The sequence below is a fragment of the Jaculus jaculus genome, chromosome 12, assembly GCF_020740685.1.
Source record: "Jaculus jaculus isolate mJacJac1 chromosome 12, mJacJac1.mat.Y.cur, whole genome shotgun sequence".
In the NCBI taxonomy this organism is placed as follows: domain Eukaryota; kingdom Metazoa; phylum Chordata; class Mammalia; order Rodentia; family Dipodidae; genus Jaculus; species Jaculus jaculus.
This window is the reverse complement of record NC_059113.1, coordinates 13,941,180-13,966,414: the sequence shown is the minus strand read 5'-3', so window position 1 is coordinate 13,966,414 and position 25,235 is coordinate 13,941,180. Positions and strand designations below refer to the sequence as shown.

Sequence of the window (25,235 nt, the reverse complement as noted above, 5' to 3'; positions counted from 1 at the left end):
TCACCCTGGCCACTGCTGGCTGGTCTGGCCTTGCTTCACGCTCGGCCTTTGTTTGCCAACCCCCTGGCCCTTCCATGGCTGTGGGCTGGGGCTAGGAGAGGGGGTTCTGAAGACGCCTGTCCCCCACAGGTGTGCTGACTGGCGCTGGTAGGGCCTCGTAGCTTCTAGAGTAAGGTCTGGTCCCTTGAGCCCCTACCTCTTTGCCTGCCACAGACCTTCCTACCTGGCTGTCCCAATGCCCAGTTCCTTCCCCGACCAGACTGTGGAGTTCAAGTTCGTAAGATCCTTGTCAAGTTCCCAGCTTCTCCACACAGCCATCCACGTAGCACTGGGCTTCCACCCTTGGGGTCTCACTGTGACCACCCGTGGCACAATTGCTACCCCGACACATGGGGGTCCCCCAGCAAGACGCGTCTGTTCTCACTCTGTCCATTGCCCATGTGAGGCGTCAGACACACAGCGACTCCCACTACTGACTTGTCATGAAGTCACTTAGCAAAGAGGCTTTGAGCTCCTACTGTGTGCAGACGGCCTGGGAGGGACCAAGAGAGCGATCAGACATGAGGCCAGAGTCCAGTTGCTGATACTCGGGGGGGGGGGGGGAAGACAAGGTGACGCCAGCCTAGGCTAAACATGATCACTGGAGTTATGGCAGATGAACACAACATTCGTCCCCAGGCTGAGGGTGTCACAGAAAAGCCAGGGTGGGCCAGCGTTGTACGGGAGGGCTCTGCAGAGAGAGGGCCCTGGAGCCAGGCTTGCAGGGAGGGTCCGTACGTGGGTAACGGGTTTAACGAAGGGTTCCACTCAGAAGCCCACATGGTGAGGATGGGGCGCAGTGGCTCAGGGGCCTGCAGACAAGAAGAGGCAGGGTGGGGATGGGTGGGACGGCATCGCCCTCTCCTCTGCCTGCAGACATCCAGAAGAGTTACGAGTGTGCCAACTTCGGCGAGCAAGGCATCACCATGGGCTGCTGGGACATGTACCGCCATGACATCGACTGCCAGTGGATTGACATCACCGATGTGCCCCCTGGAGACTACCTGTTTCAGGTGAGGTGGGCAGGAGAAGGGCACCACAGGGGCCCTTGCTGTGGGGGGAAGGGAAAGAAGTCTGCTGTGGTACCCTTCTTCCCATGCATGCCACACGAAGAGGTCATCATCTGTCAAGCATCGCAAGCAAGTGAGGCTCATGGTCCTGAGGAATACAGTGTGCGGGGAACGGTGGGGGGGGGGGGCTTTGTCAGGAGCCCAGGTTGTTGGAGACATCCAAGTGTGAGTCAGTTAACCTTGGTACCTGCACGTCCCTGCATACCCATGGGCTGATTCAGACCCCAGACCAGGAAACTCATACCTTTGACCTCTTTTTGGGTTTTTCCCCCTCCATACCACAATCCTGAGTCCCCTGACATATGGACAAGGGTGTATTATTTTCTTCCCTCACAAAGGATCTGCAGAGAGTCCATTCTTCATGCCCCCCCCCCCAAATCTACAATAGTAGAAAGTCAAGCTATGGATAGTCTGGCTGGGAGGCTGTTTTGTGAGGGCTTCCATACACCTTGCTTTGGGGGGTATGGGCAGCCCTAAGGAGGAGCCAGGGAGCTCTGGCCTCCCACCTTCCTGCCAGGGCCTATGTCGTAGAGGAGACAAGGGGCTCTGTATCCTGTTGTCTCCCCTTCTGCCACAAGGCTGCTTTCCTGCCTGCAGAGGCTTCACGTCCACACATCCCCACCCATCCTTTTTCCCAGCTTGCCCTGTTGGGTGGCAAAAACGGGCCATCAGAAATGGGTCATTCTGCCTTGAAAGCTTTGCCAAAGAGGCTTTTGGCCAGCCCAAGGTCTAGCCCACAGCCCGCACCACCAGACACGCCCCGAAGAGCCAACACCTGCAGACAAGTTGACCACAGGGTGCTTTGAGAGCTGCCTGGCATCCTCAGTGCTGGCCACCAGACAGCAAGCGCTTCCCAGCCGTGAGCCAAGCCCAGAACCACAGCCTCAGGAGGTCCAGACTGGGAGCAGAGCTCTTTATTTAAAGATGGGCTTCTGCTGGGTGTGGTGGCGCACGCCTTTAATTCCAGCACTCAGGAGGCAGAGGTAGGAGGATCACTGTGAGTTCAAGGCCAGCCTGAGACTACATAGTGAATTCCAGGTCATCCTGGACTAGAATGAAAGCCTACTGCAAGAAAACTAAAAGAAAGAAAAAAAGAGAGAGAGGGAGGGAGGGAGGAAGGAAGGGAGGGAAGGAAAGGAAAGGAAAGGAAAGGAAAGGAAAGGAAAGGAAAGGAAAGGAAAGGAAAGGAAAGGAAAGGAAAGGAAAGGAAAGGAAAGGAAAGGAAAGGAAAGGAAAGGAAAGGAAAGGAAAGGAAAGGAAAGGGAGGAAGGAAGGAAGGAAGCTAGCTTCTGTGGCCACGTACTGGTGGCTTAGGTTGGCAGGGCTTTGTATCAGCATGTTTCCTGATCAATGCTGATGAGCCAGGCCTGGCCTTCACCTGGGCAATACATTGTCCCATTGAATCTCCCCCAGAAGGGACACTGTCCTCTCCTTGTAGCCAGGCAAACACAGGCCACACCGAGGCTCTATGCTGTGTTCCTAACCCCTCAACTTGAGTCAACCGATGGACTCAAGGACGTGTCAATGATTGTAATAAATTTTAAAAAGCCCATTTTAAAGTGTGGACACAGGGCCCTGGGTAGCTACAAGCCCCAGCCTGCGAATCCATGGGACAAAAGAGCTGGCCTCTAGCAGGCAGTGCAGCCTGCTGTCAGGACTGGAAGAGGGCACGATGGAGGTAGGAAGTAGCTCTCACAGCTCGTCTGCACAAAGACTCAGAGGCAAGGCTGGGTTGACGCATGGGTTCTAGTGGCCTTTGCTTTCTATTTTTACTTGTTAATTTTAGAGAGAGGGAGAGAGAGAATTGGTGTGCCAGGACCCTCCCAGTCACTGCAATTGAACGCCAGACACTTGCGCCACCTAGTGGGCATGTGCGGCCTTGCGCTTGCCTCACCTTTGTGTGTCTGGCTTACGCGGGGTCCTTAGGCTTTGCAGGCAAGCGCCTTAACTGCTAAGCCATCTCTCCAGCCTGCTTTTGCTTGCTTGTCCTTTCCTAGATTACCAGACACCCAGGGAATGCAAACTCCTCCCGTCACGTGCTCACAGACCTTGTGTATGAGAGCAGGATGGGGCCGGGGAGATGGTTTAGTGATTAAGGTGCTGGCCTGCAAAGCTTAAAGACCCAGGTCCGATTCCCCGGTGCTCACACAAGCCAAATGCACAAGGTGGCATATGCATCTGTAATTTGTTTCCAGTGGCTAGAGGCCCTGGTGCACCTATTCTCTATCTGCCTCTTTCTCTCTTGAATAAATATATTTTTTTTAAAAAAAAAAAAAGAGTCTTGGGCTGAAGAGATGGCTTAGTGGCTAAGCGCTTGCCTGTGAAGCCTAAGGACCCCAGTTCGAGGCTCGATTCACCAGAACCCACTTAAAGCCCAAATGCGCAAGGTGGCGCATGCATCTGGAGTTCATTTGCAGTGGCTGGAGGCCCTGGCGTGCCCATTCCCTCTCTCTCTGTCTGTCTGTGGCACTCAAATAAATAAATAAAGATAAACAAAAAAAAATATTTTTTAAGAGTATCATGGGACTATAGAGACCAGCCCCACCCTACATGGGTCACAGAAGCCCTTAGAATCTCTGAAATGAGCCCCGGTTGTGACCCACTACCCTCCTGGCTACACTTCAAGGATGCCTTTGGGGGGGCAGAGTTGCAGCGTGTGGTGTTAAAGACCCTGTGTTGAGTGGGTGGGGGTTGAGGCCACAGCCAGGTTGTTGAGTTGAAGAGAGATCACAGAAAACTCAGGCCTCCTCAGAGAGAGAGACTTGCTGCCTTGGCTGAATAGACTTGAGACATGACCCAGGTAAGTTCTAGTCATTGGGCCAAAACAGCTCGAGAGTGGGCCGGCCTCAGTTTCCCGGAGCATCTCTTAGGGGAGACCTCACAGCTAGAACGCTCCCTAGTGAGCAGCCAGGGGAGTCACCTGTGTGCCTCACCTTCACCCACCACGACAGGGACAGATTGGTGGCTTCCCCTTTCCCCTTCCGCCCCGTTGCCTTTTCCTCCTGGGCAATGTCCCACTCGTGGCCCTTCGCTGCCCTCTCGGAATGGCGTTCCTTCCCTCGATGACTGACTTGCGCTCCGTCTGCTCAGCTGCAGGAGTTTGGAGAAAGGAGCTGGGTGGGGTGTGAGGGAAGCTGGAGATGCCATTTCCACCAACTCCCTCCAGGTCCTGGGCCGGCAGAGCAGAAAGGGATTTCAGGACAGCCTGTCGCTTTACAGGACAACCCTCAGGCCCACAGGAAGCAGTGTGTCCAAAGTCACATGGCTAGAACCGGTGTCCAGTGGCTCTGGGTGGCCCTCTCCCCACACCAACCTGTCCTCCTCACCTGTCCTAGCAACCTTCCTCCTCTTTCTGGAGAAAGCTCAGTAGTTCATTCTGGGGTGCCAAGACAGGGGAACCCTGGAGAAGGCCTGCCTTCAGTAGAGCGCATGTGTGTGTTACACTGAAAGGGGCACATGCCATCCCACTTCTCACCTTGTCCCTTTTTGCCACGCAGAGCTCAGCTCTTCCCTGCCAACAGAGTATTGTTAAGGACCCTTACCACCCACCCACTGGCCAGACCAGCCTGAGGCTGCGCCTCACACCTGTCCCGCTCACTTTGCCTGGGGATGCCCAAGTCTGGAAGAGCCCCAGCCTGGGTTGGAGGTTGCCCCACCAGGAAACCTCAACTTCCTCTGAATTGGTCCTTTCCAGGTCGTCATTAACCCCAACTACGAGGTGCCAGAATCTGACTTCTCCAATAACATCATGAAGTGCAGGAGCCGCTACGACGGCCACCGCATCTGGATGTACAACTGTCACGTGGGTGAGTCTCCTCAGCTGCCCACCCTCCTTAAGCACTCGACCCAAATGCTGAGACCCAGGCCAGGGCAGTCCTAATGCCTCTAGTATCCCAAGGCAAGATAATTTTTGGAAAGCTGGGAGGAGAGCCAGCGTCACATTCCTAGGAAGAGAGTCCTAAGGCACAGAAAGCCTGGGCGGAGAGGGGATTTTCACAGCCCACTCTGGCCTGGGAGAACAGGCGGGCAGAGCTGGCTGGCCCGCAGACCCCAGAGCTATAGAAGGCCTGGATCCAAAGTCACCAACTCTGTGTGTGTGTGTGTGTGTGTGTGTGTGTGTGTGTGTGTGTGTGTGTGTCCACAAATGCCTGGGCATCAGCAAGTTGTAAGCTCCGTGTATCATTTTGCTATGAAGGATGAGAAACAAGTTATACCTCATCTCCAATAAATAGGTCTGTTCTTGGGGATCCAATAGGAAAGTAGAGTTATTTTTCATTGTTTCATTTATTTACTTATTTATGAGAGAGAAAGCATGGACACACCAGGGTTTGTAGCCACTGCAAACGAGCTCCAGAAGCGTGCATCACCACATGCATGTGGCTTACGTGAGTTCTGGGGAATCAAACCAGGGTCCTTAGGCTTCACAGGCAAACACCTTAACCACTAAGCCATCTCTCTAGCCCAAGAAAGTAGTTTTTTGCCTATTCAGGAAAGTGGCAGACTTCACTCATAGCGACAGTGAAAATGAAAGGCACATTGTTCACATGTCCCATTGAGTTGGACAGGACGCCTGCTGAGTGCCCGGCCCTAGAGCTGACCTGTACTGGGGTGGGACCCAGTACTGCCCCAGGGAGTGCTCCGAGGGCACCCTTGGCCTGGGCAAAGACTGAACCTCTGATATGCCCAACTCTTTCTGACTTCCATTCCTCAGGTGGATCCTTCAGTGAGGAGACGGAACAGAAATTTGAACAGTTCAGTGGACTGCTAAATAACCAGCTCTCCACGCAGTAAAGACTTGTAGCCAGGTGTGAAGGCTCATGCCTGTAATCCCAGCACTGAGCAGGCCGAGGCAGGAAGATTGACACGAGTTCGAGACCAGCCTGGACTACATAGTGAGAGACTCCATTTCAAAAAAGAAAAGAAAAGAAGAAAGAAAAGGACAATCCATGGTCACCTCTTGACTTCAGGTGACACTCCATCTCCCCCACAGACAAAACTGATCACCACAGCCCTGTCTGCCAGCCCTGGCTGCGAGGATAGGTACTCCCTCGTTCAACAGGGGTTTCTGCCTGACCTTGGACCTGGGGAGGCCTCTGAGCAGGGGCTTTGCCATGTGGCTGTGGGAGCTGGGTGACTGGCTGTCCTCAGCTTGTCCCTTCTAAACTTCCGCATATCCTGAGTGTGACCTCACAGAGCTCTGCACAGACAGGCCATTTTCCTCTGAAATTGTGGCAGATGTGAACTTGTCAACCCCAGGGGCAGTCAGGCCGAATCCCATAGGTCGTATCTGGAAAACTTGAATCTCTAGACCTCTGGATCACTTACTCTTCTCGTTGCTGTAACAAAACACCTGACGAAAATCAGCTTGAAGAAGAAAGGGTTTATTTTAGCTCCCAGCTCAAGGGTCCAGCCCCTTGCCTGGCAGCGGAGTAGGGGGCAGCAGTGCCCGCAGGCAGAGCAGCAAGATGAACGCTGGTGCTCCACACGCTGCCTGATTTTCACTCAGTCTGGGATGCCAGCCTGAATGGTGCTGCCCACAGTCACGTGGGTCTTCCCTTCCCTCTTCAGTTAAACCTTTCTGGAAACACCCTTATAGACATACCCAGAGGTATGTTTCCTTGGTGAACAACTCTACCAAGTTAATAATCAAGATTAACTCTCACAAGTCCATCCCTTGTTAAACTATCATCACTTTAAATCACAATATTCCACCCATGGTACCAACTCTATCCACTCAAGGCCATCTTTTTTTGTTTCTTTTTTAAAGATAGGGTCTCACTCTAACCCAGGCTGACCTGGAATTCACTATGTAGTCTCAGGGTGGCCTTGAACTCACGGCAATCCTCCTACCTCTGCCTCCCCAGTGCTGAGATGAAAAGGGTGCACCACCACGCCCAGCTCAAGGCCATCTCTTAAAGCAAAATGCATTCACTCCAACTCCAGAAAATCCCTCCAGTTTTTAGCACTCCCAATGCTATTTAAAAATCCAAAGTCTATGTCTCTTCTGAGACAAGGTAATCTCTTAACCACGAGCCCCTGCAAAATCGAAAACAGGTTACAAAATTCCAATATGCAGCGGCCAAGAATAAACAATCCCATTCCAAAGGTAAGCAATAGGATAGCACAGAAAGATTGGACCAGAAACAAGCCTCAAGCCCAGCAAGGCCAGTGCCAACCCTTGGAGCTCCGTGCCCAGCCTTTGAGGCTCATAACAGAATCATGCAAGCTCCAAAGGGCTTGAGTACACCTGCCTCCCACCCCCACCCCGGCTCTGCCATAAGCAGTATGCCACCCCGTCTCATGGGTCCCCGTTTCTGTGTCTGCAGGGCAGACGTCTCTGTGGTTCTGGGATCTACGTCACAACTTGGGCTTCACGTTCAGTTTCAAGCAATGGCCTCTCCAGGCCTCCTTACAGCCACACATTGTCTGGCCTGGGCAACTCTCTGGAACCTTGGGGCAAACCTCCATGACACCCCCTCCTGCTCCTCCCCCCTCAGTCTTGCATCATTCATGCTTGCAAAATCAGTACCGTGTGGGCAACATTGCCAAGTTCTGCTTCCAGTTCAAGACGTAGCCTGGCCCCTTGAACCAGAGCCATACAGTGGGCTCTGTATGCCTCAGTTGCCGATCTGGGACACCACTTTCCCCGGGCAGATGCTTTAGAGCAGGGAACCCCTTCTGAAGGATTCCAATTCAGGATCTGTCCTTTCAAGAGAATTCAACATTTTCATAAGCTGGGGCCTTTGATGGATAGGATAGGATTTTGTTTTTTATTTCCATAGGGTTTTTTTTTTTTTTCAGTGTCTCGTGTTGCAGGACGGTTACAAGCTTACTACGCAACTGAGGATGACCTTAAATTTCTGATCCTCCTGCCGGCACCTCCACAGTACTGGTATTAAAGGCACGAGTCACTATGCCCAGTTTTATGCAGTGCTGGGGCCTGAGTCCAGGGCCTTGAGCATGGTATAAGCATGCCAACAATTAGAGCTGCTTTTTTCAGCATCCATTCTGTCTGCACCTTTAAACTTACTCATGCCATTTCCTTGCCAAACTGCACGTTTTTTTAATCTGTCTCCTCCACTTAGTGCTCCCAGTTGTACTTACCTTCTCGTTGCTGGGACAAAGCACCCGACCAAAAGCAGCTGATGGGAGGGAAGTTTTCATTCTGGCCTACAGTCTCCAGGGGAAGCTTCGTGACGTCAGGAGAAAGCACGGCATGAGCAGAGGCTGGGCCTCACCTCTGCCACAGCAGGTGGAAAACTGGAGCGAGAGTGGGCTGAACTCTGGCAGAGGGGAGCTGGCTGTAACACCCCAAAATCTGGCCCCAACGACACAGCCCCTCAACCAAGACTCCATCTCCCAAACTGCCACCAGTTGGGGAATCAGGCACTCAGAACATGAGTTTATGGGGGACATCTGATTCAAACCACCACTCTTTCACTATAAACCTGGATCAGAGTGGTGAGCAGTAACCATGCAACAGCCTGGATTCTATCCTGTCTTCAATTTCCTCTGCTAACAAATTAGCACAGTACTTTAAAAAAATATATATTTGCATTTATTTATTTATTTGAGAGAAAGGAAAGTATGGGCACACGAAGGCTTCCCGCCACAACGAACAAACTCCAGACACATGCACCATGTGTATCTGGCTCTATGTAGGTACTAGGGAATCAACCCCAGGCCATAAGGCTTTGCAAACAATTGCTTTTAACTGAGCTGTCTCTCCAGCCCAGTACATTACTTTTGAATTTGGCCTCGCTCAAGTTCTCAGGCAGAATCAAGGTATATTCTTTGCCCAAGTAAAACAATGATGGCCTCTAACCCCGTTCCCCCCCCCCCCCCCGCAAAAAAAAAAGGGTTCTTTTTCTCCTTTGAAATCTCAGGAGCCAGGCCTCTGCCATTCATTTTTCTCTAGGTATTCTGGTCTTTTAGGCATCCACCAAAACAGCTCATTAAGCTCTACTGTCAGCATTTGAGGGCGTTTTTTTGTTTTTAACTCCCAAAGTTCCCAGCCTCTCTACGTTTCTCCCACAATCCAGTTCCAAAGGCCTAAGAACCACGTGATTGGGTTTATCACATCGATGACCCCATTCTCAGCACTAACCTTCTCTCATAGCTCTGACAAAAGACCAAAGCAGTAACAGGGTGCAGTTTGTGGATGCAGTCCTGTGTGGTGGGGAAGCCACGGCAACAGGGACATGAGGCAGCTGGTCACTCCGTGTCCAGCGCAGCACAGCGAGATGAACACTGGCGCTCCACCCGCTTCCCCTCTTCATGCATCTGGAGCCCCTGCAATGGTGCTACCCACATTCCGTGTGGATCTCCCCTCTTCCCCTAAGCCCTTCTGGAATCACCCTTGTAGACACACCACAGGTGTGCTTCCATGGTGATTTTAACTCTTTTTAAGTCTACAGTCAAGGTTATCACATCCATTCCAATTAAATCAACTTCTGTATCCTAAATTATAGTCACATTTTTACACAGTCAAGACTCCAAAGGGATGCCTGAAGATTTGTACAGTACTCAGACAGGAGGGGAACACAGAGAAATGTATGGGGGGGACAAGAAAAGAGGACCTCCTCACCCCCTGGTGTCTGGTTGAAGTTTCTCACTAGCCGAGTCAAGAATTCCAACATTTGGGAGGCAGAGGTAGGAGGATCGCTGTGAGCTCAAGACCAGCCTGGGACTACAGAGTGAGTTCCAATTCTGCTTGGGCTAACGTGAAACCTTACCTCAAAAAATAAAACAAAAATTCTAACACATCTGCTGTGAAGGATGCCAACAGGCAGACAATGTCCCTTTTCCATAGCGACATTACAAGTTAAAAATGCTAAAATAGCAGTGAATCATTCTTAAGGCACAAGTATAGCCTTTCTCCCCTCCCAGGTGTAAACCTGGAACGTTCCTAGCGATCTCACCAGAAACCCCGTGAATAGTAAAAGGCGCGTCTTTAATCCCCTGTGCCACCTTTCTCTTGTCAGATTACAATCCTATCCAAGGCAGCCCCTGACCGGCCACTTTATCACCTCACTGTCAAAAAGGAGAAAGGAGGTTGAGCCCCTCAGAAACCCATCCAGCAATGAATCTCAAAAGCCTCCCAAATCCTGGATACAGTTCCCAAGTTAAGAGCTCTCCTTTGAGAAGCTCACACCCACACTGTGCCTTACTCTTCCTGAGCACCTTTCTCTAAACCCCTGTAACTTAAGTTTATATTAAAAACTTCTTGTTAATGAACTCCAACTTTGCTTCATGCTGGCTCACTGAGGTTCTCTTCTGAAGCAATGCTGAGGATCTAGTCATCCTGAGTAGAGGTCTACAAGAGGAAAGGACCCCCTCTGGCTGCTGGCTGCAGTGCTGGGTCAAATCCAAACCTGTCCTGGTGACTGTGACAAGGACAATTTAGGAGAGGCTTTCTTTTGGCTCACGGCTCGAGGGCAGGAATGAGGAACGGAGAACACTGACCTCCACTTGGCTTTCTCCTTTTCTTCAGCCTGGGACCACACCTCGGGATGGTGCTCCCCGCATTCAGGATGGCTCTTCTCCCTTTAGCTGACCCTCTAGAAATGCCCTCAAAGACATGCCCGGAAGTGTGTCTCCTACAGAGTTCTCAATGCAATCAAGTTAGCCACCACACGAGCCCGGGCGTGGTGGCGCACGCCTTTAATCCCAGCACTCGGGAGGCAGAGGTTAGGTGGGTCACTGTCAGTTCAAGGCCACCCTGAGATTATGTAGGCAATTCCAGTTCAGCCTGGGCCAGAGTGAAACCCTACATCAAAAAAACAACAACAAAAAGACTAGCTACCACACAACCCTATACATACTGTGGGGTTTTCTTACACATGTATAAATATTATGTTAGTGTTTTGTTGTTGTGAAAAATACCTTACAGAAACCGTTTCAAGGAGGAAATTCTATTTTGGCTTATGACTCCAGAGGTCTCAGTCGGCTGCTGGCTGGCCGCATGTTACTGGGCAGCCATTATCAACTGCAGGTTACTAATTCAGCGGTGCTACCCCAGACCCTGGGTGACAAGTATATTCACCAAACCTACCACCCTCCACACGCGCTATCTACCTACTTAAAAGTGTGGCGCTATCGGGCATGGTGGCACACGCCTTTAATCCTAGCACTGGGGAGGCAGAGGTAGGAGGATCACCATGAGTTCGAGGCCACCCTGAGACTCCATAGTGAATTCCAGGTCAACCTGGGCTAAAGTGAGACCCTTCCTCGAACCCCACCCCCCAAAAAACCAACAAGTGTGGCGCCTAAGGCTCATGACGTGCTCCTAGGTTTCATCTGCACCACTCCCCTGGGCCCAGAGCTTCCTACGTCCAAAAGGCTTTCATGTATTTTTAGTTTCTCACCTACAACAAAGGCACCCATGTCTCCCACAGTCCCATGTGACCTGGGGGGCTCCTCTAGTACACATTGCGAAAGGAAAGGCGTGGCTGCAGCCCTGAGCAATCTGCAGCTCAAACATCAACAGGGATCAGCAGCACCCTTCCATGAACTCCAGTCACTCTTCAACGGAACTTGGCAAAGCACAGCAGTGCCAGAGCCCGATGGGGAAGCCAGCGACGAGGCATCTTCCCAGAGAAAGAGGTGTGCGCCCGCAGAGCCTCCAGCCCTGCTGTGGGCAGAGACTCGGGAATTCCCGCGTTAAGGGTGGGCTAGGACCCAGCGTAGCAGAGGTCCACCGTGACCCCTAGCTCTAGGGAGAGCCGCCATGCCGCCAACCCTCCACCCAAGCTCGGAGAGAGGGCCTGCTCCTGTAGGAGAGCTCGGGAGCACTCAGGTAGCACTGCTTGGCTTTGCTCGTGCATGTTTCCGCGAGGAATCCTCTGGCAACCCACCCCTGTGTCAGGCTCTCAACGCTGCCATGACGCAGACTGCTTCATACCACAGGACGGCAGGCTGGGACTCCAGAAGTGGAGGAGCCTGGGTAGGTGGCAAAAGGCAGGTGCGGCCTATCTCCACCCCCAAAGCAGGGCCACCTGTGCAAAACTGCCCTCAAGATTCAGACAGGCGGCTCCGGGCCAGGCCGTCTGGTCTTCAGCAGCTGCAGAGCCACCACGGGAGACGGGTCAGCACCCTCTAGTGCCCCTTCACGCTGTACTTGGAAGCACTCATTAGAACAACTTTAAATTTTCTTTATTTCTCAATTTTAGGGACTAGATCAGCTACAGCCTACCATGCCCCACAGGGTAGCTGCAGCAGAGGTGAGGAGCGGTCCTGGCGTCTGTAACGGCCCGCGGTATCAGAAGCCCAGCCTACTCGGTTGGGTCCGGGGCCTCAAGGTGGCAGGAGACTTGGGGCACAGGCACCTCTTTCTTTCGGTTGTGTTGGAGTCCCAGAGCCCGGGCCACCAGCCTGCGGGCCACGGCCGAATCTGTCTGTGGTCTCTCTTTCATCAGCCGCAGGAGCTCTGAAAGGAAAGCCCCGGGGTGAGACCCACAGTCAAGGCTGGGGTGTGTGTCATGGCATTATGGGTTTGGGGCTGCAGCCCAGCTGTGCCCCTAGCAACCAAGTACTTGGGAGAGGTGCCCAAGAGGACTCCAGGTCTGTGTCCCACCTCTCTCCTTGCTCTGCGGGACCCTTTAAGGAAAATGGGGTGCCTCGGGCTCTTACACAGAGATGGGACTTTCACTATCCACATTGGTATGGTGGGCCTTGTGGGCCCGTTCTGGCGGCCACGACTTCACAGTCATGGACAGCTGGCCTCTCAGAGCCCTCACCACGTTTTCCGGGAGAGGAAAGGGCAGAAGCTAACACTGATTCAGTGTACTGGGGGGGGGGGGGGAACGACGACGACCCCAACAGAAGCCTCCTTCTAGCCTGTACAACAGGCTTATTTTACGGAGGAAAGAGACCAGAGACCCATTGCAGGTCAACATAAGTGACACCCAGGGTCCCAAAGCGCAAGCACACGTCATCCTGCAGGGCACAGCCTCCAAGGCTCTCTGGAAGAAGGTCTATGCTTTTCTCAAGCAAAGGCAGGGAGGCGATGAGCCGGGGGAGGGGGAATGCACAACTGCCGCTAGCAGCTACCACCCCCCCCCCCCCCCGGCCCCCCGCCGCACACACTGACTGCTGTAGCCCAGGACTCCTAAAGAGCAGGATGCTGAAAGGGGAACAAACCAAAACGCGCCCCCACCGCCTCAGCAGAGGGGCTGTGCACGGGCTGCCTTACTTGGTCTCTGCAGGGCTTTGAGCTTGGACTGCTTGCTGCCCTGCGCGAGTGGCCGGATCTTGAGCACAGAGAACTCCTTGGCCAGAGCCTCGGCGGCTGGAGAAAAGAAAAAGATCTGGAACAATCCTCTCCTGCTATGTGAAGCCCTCGGGGATCCCAGGGCACACACATCACCCAGACGTGCCACAACCATTCCATGTGCTTGGTCATGGCTGGGGAGGCTGAGCCGAGTACGAGCCTCTGCTCACCTCTCGCCCCAGAGCCCCGTGGAGCCCCACACTCAGAACCACAGCAACGGGCTTCCATTCTCTGCAGGAGGAGCATCCTTCGCCTTTGAAAGCCAGAGCTTGACCCAGACCTGCCTTCCACCACCCAAGATCCCGGAAGCACCCGGGCCTCACGCTGGGCCATGGGACATGTGGGCTCTCCTGTGTACAGAGCAAACTGCTATTTTGTGGATGAGGAAACTGAGGCCAGGGCATGCCCTGCACTTGCTAAGCTATCTGTGCCATAGCCTAGGAAACAGCCAAAGGCACCCTTGCCCCGAGCTCATTCTTCCACAGTTCCCAGTGGGCTCTTGGCCCTTCCTTCCCTATTCCAGGGACTCCCTCCCTAGGAGTCTAAAGCTCCCCTCATTCCCTCTGCTCCTCCGTCAACCTGAGGCTTCTAAGGCAGAGGACAAACTCAAACAGGATGCTCCCAGCTCTGATGATCAGAAGACCAGGGTTTCAGACAGGACAGCCTCGTTTATAAATATCTCCAAAGTGAGCAATGGGGCAGCATGGGCGGCTGAGGGGAACCAGGAGCAGTGGAGTCATGGTCAGGGAGCCGCATGGCATCTACACTTCCACAGTGAGAGGTTCTTTAACCCGGCACCGACACGGTGTTCTGAGAACCTCAGCCTCCAGCTTGTGAGATGGGGCAACCCAACCCGCAGCCTGCGTCTGTTTAGCCCTGTGAAGCGGCCCATGCCGAATGCCTGTGAGCTAAAGAAATAGAACTTCCTCTTTTTTTCCCCCCAATATGTGGAAAGAACTATGATTTGGCCCAGGCCATGTGCTCAGTAAATATCACTGAACCTGAAAACTTCTGTACACAAGGCACCAACGGGCAGAGCAAAGGCCGAGACGAGAGAGCTTCCTGGGCCAGAGACGCTGTGCCCCGGAGCATGGCTCCCACGAGGACACAGCCGGTCCTTCACCAGGGAACTCGGGTGTCTCTGCTCTGAAGGGTGCAGACAGCAGGCAGAGCCTACGGTGGAGCTGCCTTACCTGAGGCCTGGCAGGGAAAGATGCCAATGGCATGAGTGTCATCCACCCATTGGATCTTGAACCCCTTCTCTCTGTGGGGGAGAGAACAAATCCAGTGACGAAAACGCTTTCCCCCTGAATCCCTCACACAAATTCCCTCTCAAACCTGACCCCAAGATAAGGCCCTGTCTTCCCACTTGACGCTGGGAACGGTGGTGCATGCCTGAGCTCCAGGCTCTGGGTTCTGAGCCTGAGGCCACACAGTGAGTGCCAGGTCAGCCAAAGCTAGAGGGAGACCCTGCCTAGGCGGAGGGCAGGGGTGGGGGGAGGGGCAGGAGGAGGTAGGTGGGAGGAGGGCTTTTTCCAGACCATTCTGTCTGCTTCAGAAAGTCAAACGTCTCTCTGTAAACGAGTGAGGAGGGTTCCCAGTGCCTAGAACTGAAGGTGCTACTATAGAAAGGCTCATGTAGCGTAAGACTGTGAGCAAAGTCGGCTCCTCACAGCTTCTACCACAGCCAGGCAGGGTGTGGGTTCTGAGGAAAGGCTGGACGCTAATGGGCTGACGGGGTGGGGAGGGGAGACCCCAAACAAGCACCCATCCACGCACTGCTCGGGTTAGCTTCTTCCCCGCTTTTTGGGAAGGTGCCGTGGCCTCTGTTGGGGAGAAGCCAGAGGCAGCTGCAGACTGGCCCGGGTCCTCTGGGGTCTCTGCCCACCAGGCAAGAGACAGAGCCACAACACATGCTGGGCCACCCCAGGAGCCCAAGTGCCAAGTGCAAGGGAAGATGCCAGGGATGGAGGGGGGCAAAAAGGAGAGTCAAGGTGTTTTAAAGCCCATGGGAAAAGGGAAACAAGAATTAAAAAAAAAAAAAACAAGTAGTTGGATCCAGAGAAATCTTCCTGTCTCCCAGTCTCTCTGGCCTCTATTGGAGCTCTCCAAGCCAGCCACCCCCAGAAGTAGCCCCCAAACCAAGAGAGCCCTCTGCAAACCCGGCACAGACAGACAGGCAGCTACGTAGACAGCTGTGTCCCAAGGGACTGGTGGGGGTCCTCCTGCTCCCAGCAGGGCCGTGGACAGACCTCCCTTTCCCCAGTCACGGCCATCAGCTGACCACCCGGAAGCAGAGCCCAGAGCCCTGGCAGACATGGCACCCACATGTGGTCCTTCTTCCTGGAGTACCACCAAGCATCAGGGGAGGAGCAAGCAGATGTGTCCCCAGCAACAAAGGGTTACCCTAGCGCCTCCGGGCCTCCCCGGCCTCCTGTGGCACTCACTGGAACTCAGAGAAGTTGGCCACTAGGTCCTCGGTCTTGAGTGCTGGCTCGAAGTCATAGATCTCCACCACATGGGCCAAGTCCCTCTCCCCAGGCAGCTCCTCGGCGAAGGAGGACGTGTCCAGGTGGACCCTCTCTATCTCAACGTCCTTCTCGGTCAGGTTGGCTGTGATCTGGGCACAATCAGAATCTTTGGCAAGGGGAGCTGACAGAAGGTTCCCCACCACTCTGCTTTCAAAACCACTGACTGAGCCGGGTGTGTTTAATCCCAGCACTTGGGAGGCAGAGGTAGGAGGGTCGGATTGCTGTGAGTTCGAGGCCACCCTGAGGCTCCATAGTGAATTCCAGGTTGGCCTGGGCTAGAGTTTGAAAAACAAAAAAACCAAACCAAAACAAAACAAAAAACACTGACTGGAGTGGGTCAGCCTGGGAGGAATCTGGGCCCAGCAGCATGGTACCAGGCCATGCTGGTACAGTAAGAATGTGGAAGTTTTGGGGGATGACACTTGGCTCTGATGGAGCATATTCTAGATACCCACTTTACAGAAGATGGGGAACCTAAGCTTCAAAGGGTTAAGTGGTTTGCCCAAGGCTCCGGTGAGTGAGAAGAGAAAGCCGGGCAAGGCCAGACTCTATCCTTTACTTACTAAGGACGTGGTACTATGAAGATTTTCAAGTCTCTTCATGTATAAAACAGCAGTCAAGGATGCCCACCCTCCCACCTGGTCCCTCAGGGCAGACACATGGTCCCAGCAAAATGTGATCGCCAACACAAAGCTGCCGACAGACAGGTTGGTGACTTCCCGCAGCCCAAAGCAAAGCACGTGTGTGTATATATTCTGCCTCCCCCACCTGGTGAAGCATGTGACTATACTACCCTTCTTTTTGTCTTCAGATGAGGAAAGTGAGACTCAGAAAAGCAAGTGACAGGGCTGGGGAGATGGCTCGGCCGGCCGGTAAAGGGCTTGCCTTGCTAGCACAAAGACACCAGCTCAACCCCCTGGAGCCCCCATAACAAAGGCAAGCCAAAGTGCTGTGTGCTCTAAATCCCAGTGCTGTGGAGGCAGAGAACAGAGGATCCCTGGGGCTCACTGGCCGGCCAGACCACCCTAGTGAAACACTCAAAAAAACAAGATGGACAAAGCCAGGCATGGTGGCGCACGCCTATGATCCCAGCACTCGGGAGGCAGAGGTAGGAGGATCACAGTGAGTTCGAGGCCACCCTGAGACCACATAGTGCATTCCAGGTCAGCCTGAGCTAGAGCAAGACCCTACCTTAAAAAAAAAAAAATTAAAAATAAACAAGATGGACAGCCCCTGAGGAATGATACCAAAGGTTTCACTCTGGCCTCCACATGCGTGCATATGCACAAACAAATGACTTGCCTAGGGTCAAGTTGCTCTAAACAGTGGGGCTCGGATCCAAATCCACTGTCGCCCCCAGGTTCCCTAAGGGAATCCATCACCCAACACCTAGGCCAGAGCCACCCTGCACACCCCATCAGCACGTCTTCCCCACCCCAAGACCCTTGGTCCCGTCCACCTGCGGCCACACCCACCTCACTTCCGCCCTCCCTTCTCTGGGTTCAAGGGCCTCATCACCTCCTGCAGCAGCTCACTGTGATCATCATTGTGGTCCTCTTCCTCCTCCTCCTCCGTCTTCTTTTCCTCCTTGTCCAACTTTCCTTCCTCCTCCACCTTCTCTTCCTCCTTCTCCGTCTTCTCTTCCTCCTCTCCTTCTATCTTGTCTTGGTCGACCAGGCTCTGTTCCAGCTGACTCATATTCCCTTCCTCCAGGGCTAGCTGCAGGCTGGACTCAGGCTGTGTGGCTGTCTCCACCATCTGTCCCTTCTCAGACGGACCCTCAGGCCCTGACAGCTCAGTGGCATCCAGCTCCAGCAGTGACTCATTCTTACAAGCTGTGTCTGGGCCCTTCAGGTCCTCTGTTCCCTGAGTTATCAATTTCAGGAGCCCCTGAGCAGCGTCAGGGTCCCCAGCACCATACCCACCCAGCTCTTCAGAGCCTTCAACAGCTGGAGCCTCTCCTGAGGTCAGCCCCGAGGTGGACGGTGCTGCCCAATCTTCTGGCCTACGTCGCACCCGGGGCACATACAAAGCCTGGTCCGGCTTGCGTCCACGGTGCCATCGGCCGGCCCGTGCCCCCCGGGGACCAGCAGCTGCTCCCTGGTTTGAGATGTATCGTGGACCACGGTACTTGTTGGAATGAGAAGCAGAAGGGCGGCAGGGACCAGAAGCAGAAGGGCCATCTGAACTGGGCACCCTGGAACCACAACAGACGCAGGTCATCACAGCATGTATGGAGCCACAGGAAAATGGCTTCCTTAAGCCTCCCATAATCCGACACTCTCAAGTCACCAGTAGGCAAAACCCACAGCCTCACGACCCTCAAAAACTAACATGTCAGGGCTGGAGAGATGGCTTAGCAAAGCCTAAGGACCCAGGTTCAATTCTCCAGGTCCCGCATAAACCAAACGCATGAGATGGTCCATGCATCTGGAGTTCATTTGCAGTGGCTAGAGGCCCTGATGTGTCAATTGTCTCTATCTCTCTAATAAGTAAATAAATAAAAATAAACCTTAAAAAAAAAAAAAACTAATCCCTGACAACCAAAGCAGCCAGGTTATCCTCGTGTGCCAAAATGAAATTAAGAGGTTACGGGAGGGCAGGAGAGATGGCTTAGCGGTTAAGCGCTTGCCTGTGAAGCCTAAGGACCCCGGTTCAAGGCTCAGTTCCTCAGGTCCCACGTTAGCCAGATGCGCAAGGGGGCGCTCGCGTCTGGAGTTCGTTTGCAGAGGCTGGAAGCCCTGGCGCGCCCATTCTCTCTCTCCCTCTATCTGTCTTTCTCTCCGTGTCTGTCGCTCTCAAATAAATAAATTTAAAAAAAAAATTTAAAAAAAAGAATGTTAAAAAAAAAAAAGAGGTTACGGAAGCTTTGGTTACACAAAGTATGGGCAACACTTGCATTTAGGAGGAGTTATGTTAATAGAAAACATGCAACTTAAAAACTCAGATGGGGGGGGAGGGAGGGAATTACCATGGGATTTTTTTTAATAACCATGGAAAATGCTAATAAAAATTAAAAAAAAAAAAAAACTCAGATCAGGGCTGGAGAGACAGCTCAGTGTTTAAAGGTGCAAACTTGCAAAAATCTGATGGCCTGGGCTTGATTGCCCAGTACCCACACAAAGCCAGACGTGCAAAGTGGCACATGTGTCTGGAGTTCGTTTGCAGTGGCAGGAGGCCCTGGTGTGTCCTCACTCTCTCTTGCTCTCTGACTGCTTCTTTCTGTCACAAACAAATACATGTATTATATTACTTAAAAACAAAAATCTCAGGTCAGGGCCATGGAGATGGCTCAGCGGTTAAAAGTGCATGCCTGTAAAACTTGTTGGCCCACATTCAATTTCCCAGTAGCCATGTAAAGCCAGATGCATAACATGGCACATGCTTCTGGGGTTCATTTACAGCAGCAAAAAGCCCTGGTGCACCCACATATATTCTCTTGAGTTGCAAATAAGTGAATTAATTAAAAAAAAAAAGAGGCTGGAGAGATGGCTTAGGGGTTAAGAAACTTGCCTGTGAAACCTAAGGACTCAGATTTAATTCCCCAGTATCCATGTAAGCCAGATGCACAAGGTGGCACACGCATTTGGTGTTTGTTTGCAGTGGCTAGATGCCCTGGTGTAGCCATTCTCTCTTTATCTGCCTCTCTCTCAAATAAATAAATATTTTTTTAATTACAAAAAAAAAAAAAAACACTTCAGATGAGAGCTGCAATGACTATAGATGTTCACAGCCTGTGAGGTGCATATGGGAATGGTGATGTCTATGGACCAGTGGGTGCTTCTCTTATGTCGCTGTCCTTCTGAAGAAGAGAGGCACAAGAAGGAAGATGGCAGACCCACCATCGTGAGCTCGCTCTCTTTTATTTGGCCCAACACAAACAGTTGAATTGGCCAGGCGAATTTCACCAGCAATGCATGTCTGTGTCACTGCTGAGCCCTGACTGCCCTCAAGTGGAGCCAGGGATGGAGGATGCAAGCTGGGATGGGGCTTCTGGTCCTGGCTCTTGCCAAGGTCCACCCTCCCAGAAGGCAGCCACCTTGAGCAACCACCACAAGAAACTGCTGAGGACCCTGCAAGGCTACAGGAGACATACCTGATATCCAAGTGGCAGATGACTGTCCTCCTCTTCCAGCCTTCCCCAACAGAGAAACTGCTCAAGAGGTCAAAATTCTCCGCTGTTCTGTGAATCAGGTACCGCAGGCGACTGGAGAGGGGGGGGAAAAGAAGGACCCTGGAAAGGGACCAGAATGGGTGCTAAGTAAGAGTTCCCACTGCTGGGCCTGACTCCTGCCCAGCTCACCCCCAGGTTAATACTGGTGACTTAACACCTAGCTTCGTCTGCCCCAGTGGGTTCCAGCCCAGCTGCAAAGGACAAAGGACCGCAGCAATACAATCACAGGGAGCTATAGATCACGCTATCTTCCCCGCCCGGGTAGCGCTCAGGATTACAAAGGAAAGACGTGGCTGGACGAGGCTATTCAGGGTTACCCGGGCCTAGCAGCGCTGCCCTTCCTACCATGAAAGCCGCATCCTCCATTCCCGATACCTGGACAGCTGCTTCTGCAGCAGGAAGCGGTCCAGCTCCTCCTGGACCTGATGGACAAAGTCATTTTCGGCCGAGGAGAGGAAGACACCGTCCAAGCAGAGAAGGGCCAGGGTGACAGGTGGAGAGAGCCTGCAGGAGAGGTGGATGGGGCCCCCGATGAGAACGCGGGTCCCAGGCGCCGGAGGCTCAAGGGCCCTGCAGTCTTCCCCGTCCACGGTCTGTCCTCCGGGGAGTAAGGCAGCGTGGGTGGCCCAGACCTCCCGGCCCTCGCCAAGGCTTCCTCGCGCCGTGCGCAGACCTGCACTGCCCAGCTCCTGGACGTCGTCCGCAGGGAGGGGAGGGTGCCGCCCCGGGCCAGCTCCGCGCTACCCGGCCGCCCTGCCCACCCGGGAGCCTGCAGCACTCACCGCGGCCGTCCGCTACGTTGCCGCCGCTCTCAGGGTCCCCGAGGGGCCTGCGCGCCCCCGCTCCCCCTGCGGACTCCCGGGCGCAGCGCCACCGTGCGGTGTGGAGGAGGTATCGCACGTGCGGCAGAAGGGGGCGTGTTCTCGTCCTGAACAGGAGTGGGGGGCCCAGCGCTCAGCTGTCACTTAAGGCAATTTCCTCACAAAAATATCCCTAGGTATTATACTCATGAGGAAAGGGAGACCCAGCAAAGTGAAATGGCTTGTGCAGAGTTACACCAATAGTCCATTCTAGGTTCTTGATTTGAGCAAAAGATTTTGTTTTTTTTTTTTTTCCCCTCACTGGTAATATCTGCCAGGATCACTTAAATTGAGAGACATTTGTGAACGGCTAGTATATGCTACATGGCAAAGGCTCTGTGTTTGCAGACTGTAGGTACCCTTGCCTGTGCTCCTTAACAGAGAAATAAAGAAGTTTCTGAGCACTGGACATGCAAAATTCTGTCCACAACTGCCCTGCCTTCTCCCTCAGTGAGGGAGCCTACAAAGAAGTCAAGTTCATAGAGGGTCAAGTTACTGACAAGGTGTGCTCGCCTGTGCACGACTGAGTCCAACCACCACTACCACAGTGATTTGCAGGGCAACTTACCCTCGCCTGCCTCATTCAGAAATCATCCTAGGGCCCACCGTAACCAGGCAGTGAAAGGCTTGCCAATCGGAGAGGCTGCGGGATGGGCTAGTATAGTCCCAGAGACCTGACCAGAAATGTGTGCCTTTGTCATCGTGAGCTCAGAGAGCGCAGAGCAAGGCAGAACCCTTAGCCAGGAGCTCTTAAGACAAGGTTTGTGTCCAAATGTGGGACAGCATGAGTTGGACCCTGCAGTAGGCAACAGCTGGATACAGTGGGCAGGCTGTCCATCAAAGGGTAATTAGAAGAAGAAACATGGGCATGGAGAAATGGAGGACAATAACATGCATTTGCTCTTCCATAATTTTCCCCAAGTGTTTTTTCAAGTTTTTTTTTTTTTTAATTTTGTTTTGTTTTGTTTTTCAAGGTAGAGTCTCACTCTAGCCCAGGCTGACCTGGAATTCACTATGGAGTCTCAGGGTGGCCTCGAACTCACGGCAATGCTCCTACCTCTGCCTCGCGAGTGCTGGAATTAAAGGTGTGTGCCACCACACCCGGCTTACTTAAAAATATTTTTATTGGGCTGGAGAGATGGATTAGTAACTAAGGCACCTGCCTGTGAAGCCTAAGGACCCAGGTTTGATTCTCCAGGTCCCACATAAGCCAGACACACAGGTGGCACATGAGTCTGGAATCCATGGAGCTCATGGAGGCCCTAGCATGCCCATTCTCTCTCTCTCTCTCTCTCTCTCTCTCTCTCTCTGTCTCCCTCTCTCTCTCCCTTCTCTCTCTGTATCTAATAAATAAATAAAAATAAATATTAAAAAATATTTTTATTTATTTGCTTATTTGAGAGACAGAGAGAGAGAGAGAGAGAGAGAGGGAGAAAGAGGCAGATAGAGAGAGAATGGGCATGCCAGGGCCTTGAGCCACTGCAAATGAACTCCAGATGCATGTGCCACCTTGCGTATCTGGCTTATGTGGATACTAAGGAATTGAACATGCTTCTTTAGGATTTGCAGGCAGGTGCCTTAGCCACTAAGCCATCTCGCCAGCCCTCAAGTTTAAAAAAAAAAAAAAAATTAGCCGGGCGTGGTGGCACACACCTTTAATCCCAGCACTAGGGAGGCAGAGGTAGGAGGTTCGCTATGACTTCAAGGCCACCCTGAGACTCCATAGTGAATTCCAGGTCAGCCTGGGCTAGAGTGAGACCCTACCTCGAAAAACCAAAAAATATATATATATATTTTTGAGATAGGGTCTCAGTCTAGCCCAGGTGGACCTAGAATTCACTATGGAGTCTCAGGCTGGCCTCGAACTCACAACGATTCTCCTACCTCTGCTTCTCAAGTGCTGGTATTAAAAGTGTGTACCACCACACCCCCCTCCGGGGTATATATATATATTTTAAAGACAGTCTTTTAGTAATTGATACCACATTTACAAAACACTGTGTTTTTTCAGAATCCAACAAGTACAAGAACAACAGCATGATCAACAACAAAAGAAAAAGACCTAGAAAGAAAGAAAAAAATCAAGGTGCAGGGAAACAAATCACGGGTCTCCTTGCTAGCTGTGGGTGGGAAGAGACCTAACAGATCCTGGTGCCCAACCTGGAGGGCATTCAGTCTAGGCAAAACTCATGTAGGTCTGGCCATGCCCCTACACCCACCCTTCATGGCAGTGGAAGCAGGCCACACAACACCATCATTTCCTGACCAGCTTCCTTGATTGGCAGTGAGACTGAGGCTGACCCCCATGGACAGGACCTGGGAGGGGAAAAAAAAAAAAATACATGCTGGCTTGGAAAAGCAAGGCCCAACTCTCTCAACCAAACATTGTCGTTCCATGCCCCCAGCTCCTTAGAGCCGATGCGGCAAGTCCAGGGCTGCAGTAGAAAGGCATTTCAGAGGAAGGCTCGCCCATGAACCCTGACTGGAAACATCCCGCCTCATCCAGGGGGTGCTGTGGTTTGAACGTGAAATGTTCCCCCTAGGGTCCTAGTTTTGCCAGATGGTGGCGCTGTTTTGGAAAGTTGTGGAACCTTTAGGATGCAGGGCCACCTTACAGGAAGTGGATCCCTGGGGGCGGGCCTTGAGATTTTATGTGGAGGCCCACTTCCTGACTTTTGTCTACTTCCTGACTATGGAGACAAAGTGACCAGATCCATCACATTCATGCCACCATGTTTTTTCCTCACCATGAGCTGTACCCTTAAACTGTGATCTAGAGTAAACCCTTCCTTCCTTCTGTAGTGTTTTATTTAGTGATTTTTGACACAGCAATGCGAAAAGGAATTAATACGGGTGGTGAGGTCCTCGAGGGATGCTGGGTAAATAAGGGATGGAATCAAAGCACATCTGTTGTAGTGATTCAGGGCAAGATGAGAGCAGAATGATCCCCATTCAAAGATAAGCCATTGACAACGAGAATAAAGACTGGAGTTCGGAAAAAAAATAGTTGGGAGTACATGGCAGGTTTCAAGGTAGGGTCTCAGTCTAGCCCAGGCAGGTGACTTTGAACTCACAGCAATCCGTCTACCTCTGCTTTCCCCAGTGCTGGGATTAAAGGCGTGTGCCATCACACCCAGCAATAGTTTAGACATGTGTGCCTTTTGTTTGTTTTTGAGGTAGGGTTTCACTCTAGCCCAGGCTGACCTGGAATTCACTATGTAGTCTCAGGCTGGCCCCCAGCTCATGGTGATCCTCCTACCTCTGCCTTCTAGTTTAGAAATTTGATGAGGTCAAATAATCATTGGTTTCAGAATGTGTTGTAAGCCCCAAATCTAGAGGAATTGATGCAAAAACACATCTAAGCAAGAATGGGTTTCTCGGAGGCAGTAGATATGGAAAGAGGCAGAGATGGCAGAGGTAGGGAAGGCTTTAGAGGCAGACAGAAAAAAGGGGGAGGGGAGGCTGGGCAAGTCCAGGGTCAGGGAAGCAGAGAGAGAGGCAATGAGAAACTACACATCCCTGCTCTACCTGATCGGCTTCTGTGGGTGTCTCTGAAATCCCAGGTGGTTTTGTTGTCCCTCTGTTTCTAGGAGACCACAGCCCCAGCCTGGTCTCAGTTCTAGACTCTCCTTAAAGGACCAGAGTAAGCAATGTGTGATGTCACTTAACCTGGAATTTCAGCAGCCAGGATGCCAAGGTAGGAACATCTCAAATTAGAGGACAGCATGGGCTACATGGTGAGTTAAAGGGCTAAGCAGCGTGGTTTTCTGTCTGACGGAAGTAGGTGACTGGCGGCAGACCTTTGAAGGTCACGCCCGGCCTCTGGTTCCTGCCACTTTCTGCTTCCTGGTTCGTCATGGTGCAAACAGTTGCCGCCCCATGCTCCTGCCATCATGGACTGAGACCACACTCTGCCTTCTGTGCTCATGGACTGCAACCCTCAAAACCCATGCCAAGCCAGGCGTGGTGGCACATGCTTTTAATCCCAGCACTCGGGAGTCAGAGGTAGGAGGATCGCTGTGAGTTTGAGGCCACCCTGAGACTACATAGTAAATCCCACGTCAGCCTGAGCTAGAGTGAGACCCTACCTTGAAACAGAACAACAACAAAAAAATGAAAACCATGCCAAAATAAACCTGCCCTTCCATTTATGTTGTTTCAGTTTATTTATTTATTTGAGAGTGACAGAGAGAGAAAGTGGCACAGAGGGAGAGAGAGAGAGAGAGAGAGAGAGAGAGAGAGAGAATGGGCACACCAGGGCCTCCAGCCATTGCCAGTGAACTCCAGACG

General features: G+C 52.4%; 2 protein-coding genes across 2 annotated transcripts in view; one reads left to right on the top strand and one right to left on the bottom strand.

Moving 5' to 3' along the window:
* Positions 1-8,949, top strand: part of Loxl2 (lysyl oxidase like 2) — an 80,087-nt gene extending 71,138 nt beyond the window's left edge. The window contains exons 11-13 of the mRNA XM_004665813.2: positions 916-1,052; positions 4,804-4,915; positions 5,821-8,949. Of these exons, the coding sequence (XP_004665870.2) occupies positions 916-1,052; positions 4,804-4,915; positions 5,821-5,900 (329 nt within the window). The 3' untranslated portion in view covers positions 5,901-8,949. The remainder of the gene's footprint in view (positions 1-915; positions 1,053-4,803; positions 4,916-5,820) is intronic.
* Positions 8,950-12,247: 3,298 nt separating this feature from the next.
* On the bottom strand, positions 12,248-24,803 carry R3hcc1 (R3H domain and coiled-coil containing 1). The gene is made up of 9 exons (XM_045130542.1): positions 24,722-24,803; positions 20,868-20,895; positions 20,461-20,589; positions 20,008-20,145; positions 17,430-18,108; positions 15,828-16,000; positions 14,574-14,644; positions 13,303-13,398; positions 12,248-12,537 (listed from the first exon to the last, which is right to left on the bottom strand). The coding sequence occupies exons 1-9, from the start codon at positions 24,801-24,803 to the stop codon at positions 12,383-12,385; spliced, it is 1,551 nt and encodes a 516-aa protein (XP_044986477.1). The 3' UTR covers positions 12,248-12,382.
* Positions 24,804-25,235: the final 432 nt, after the last annotated feature.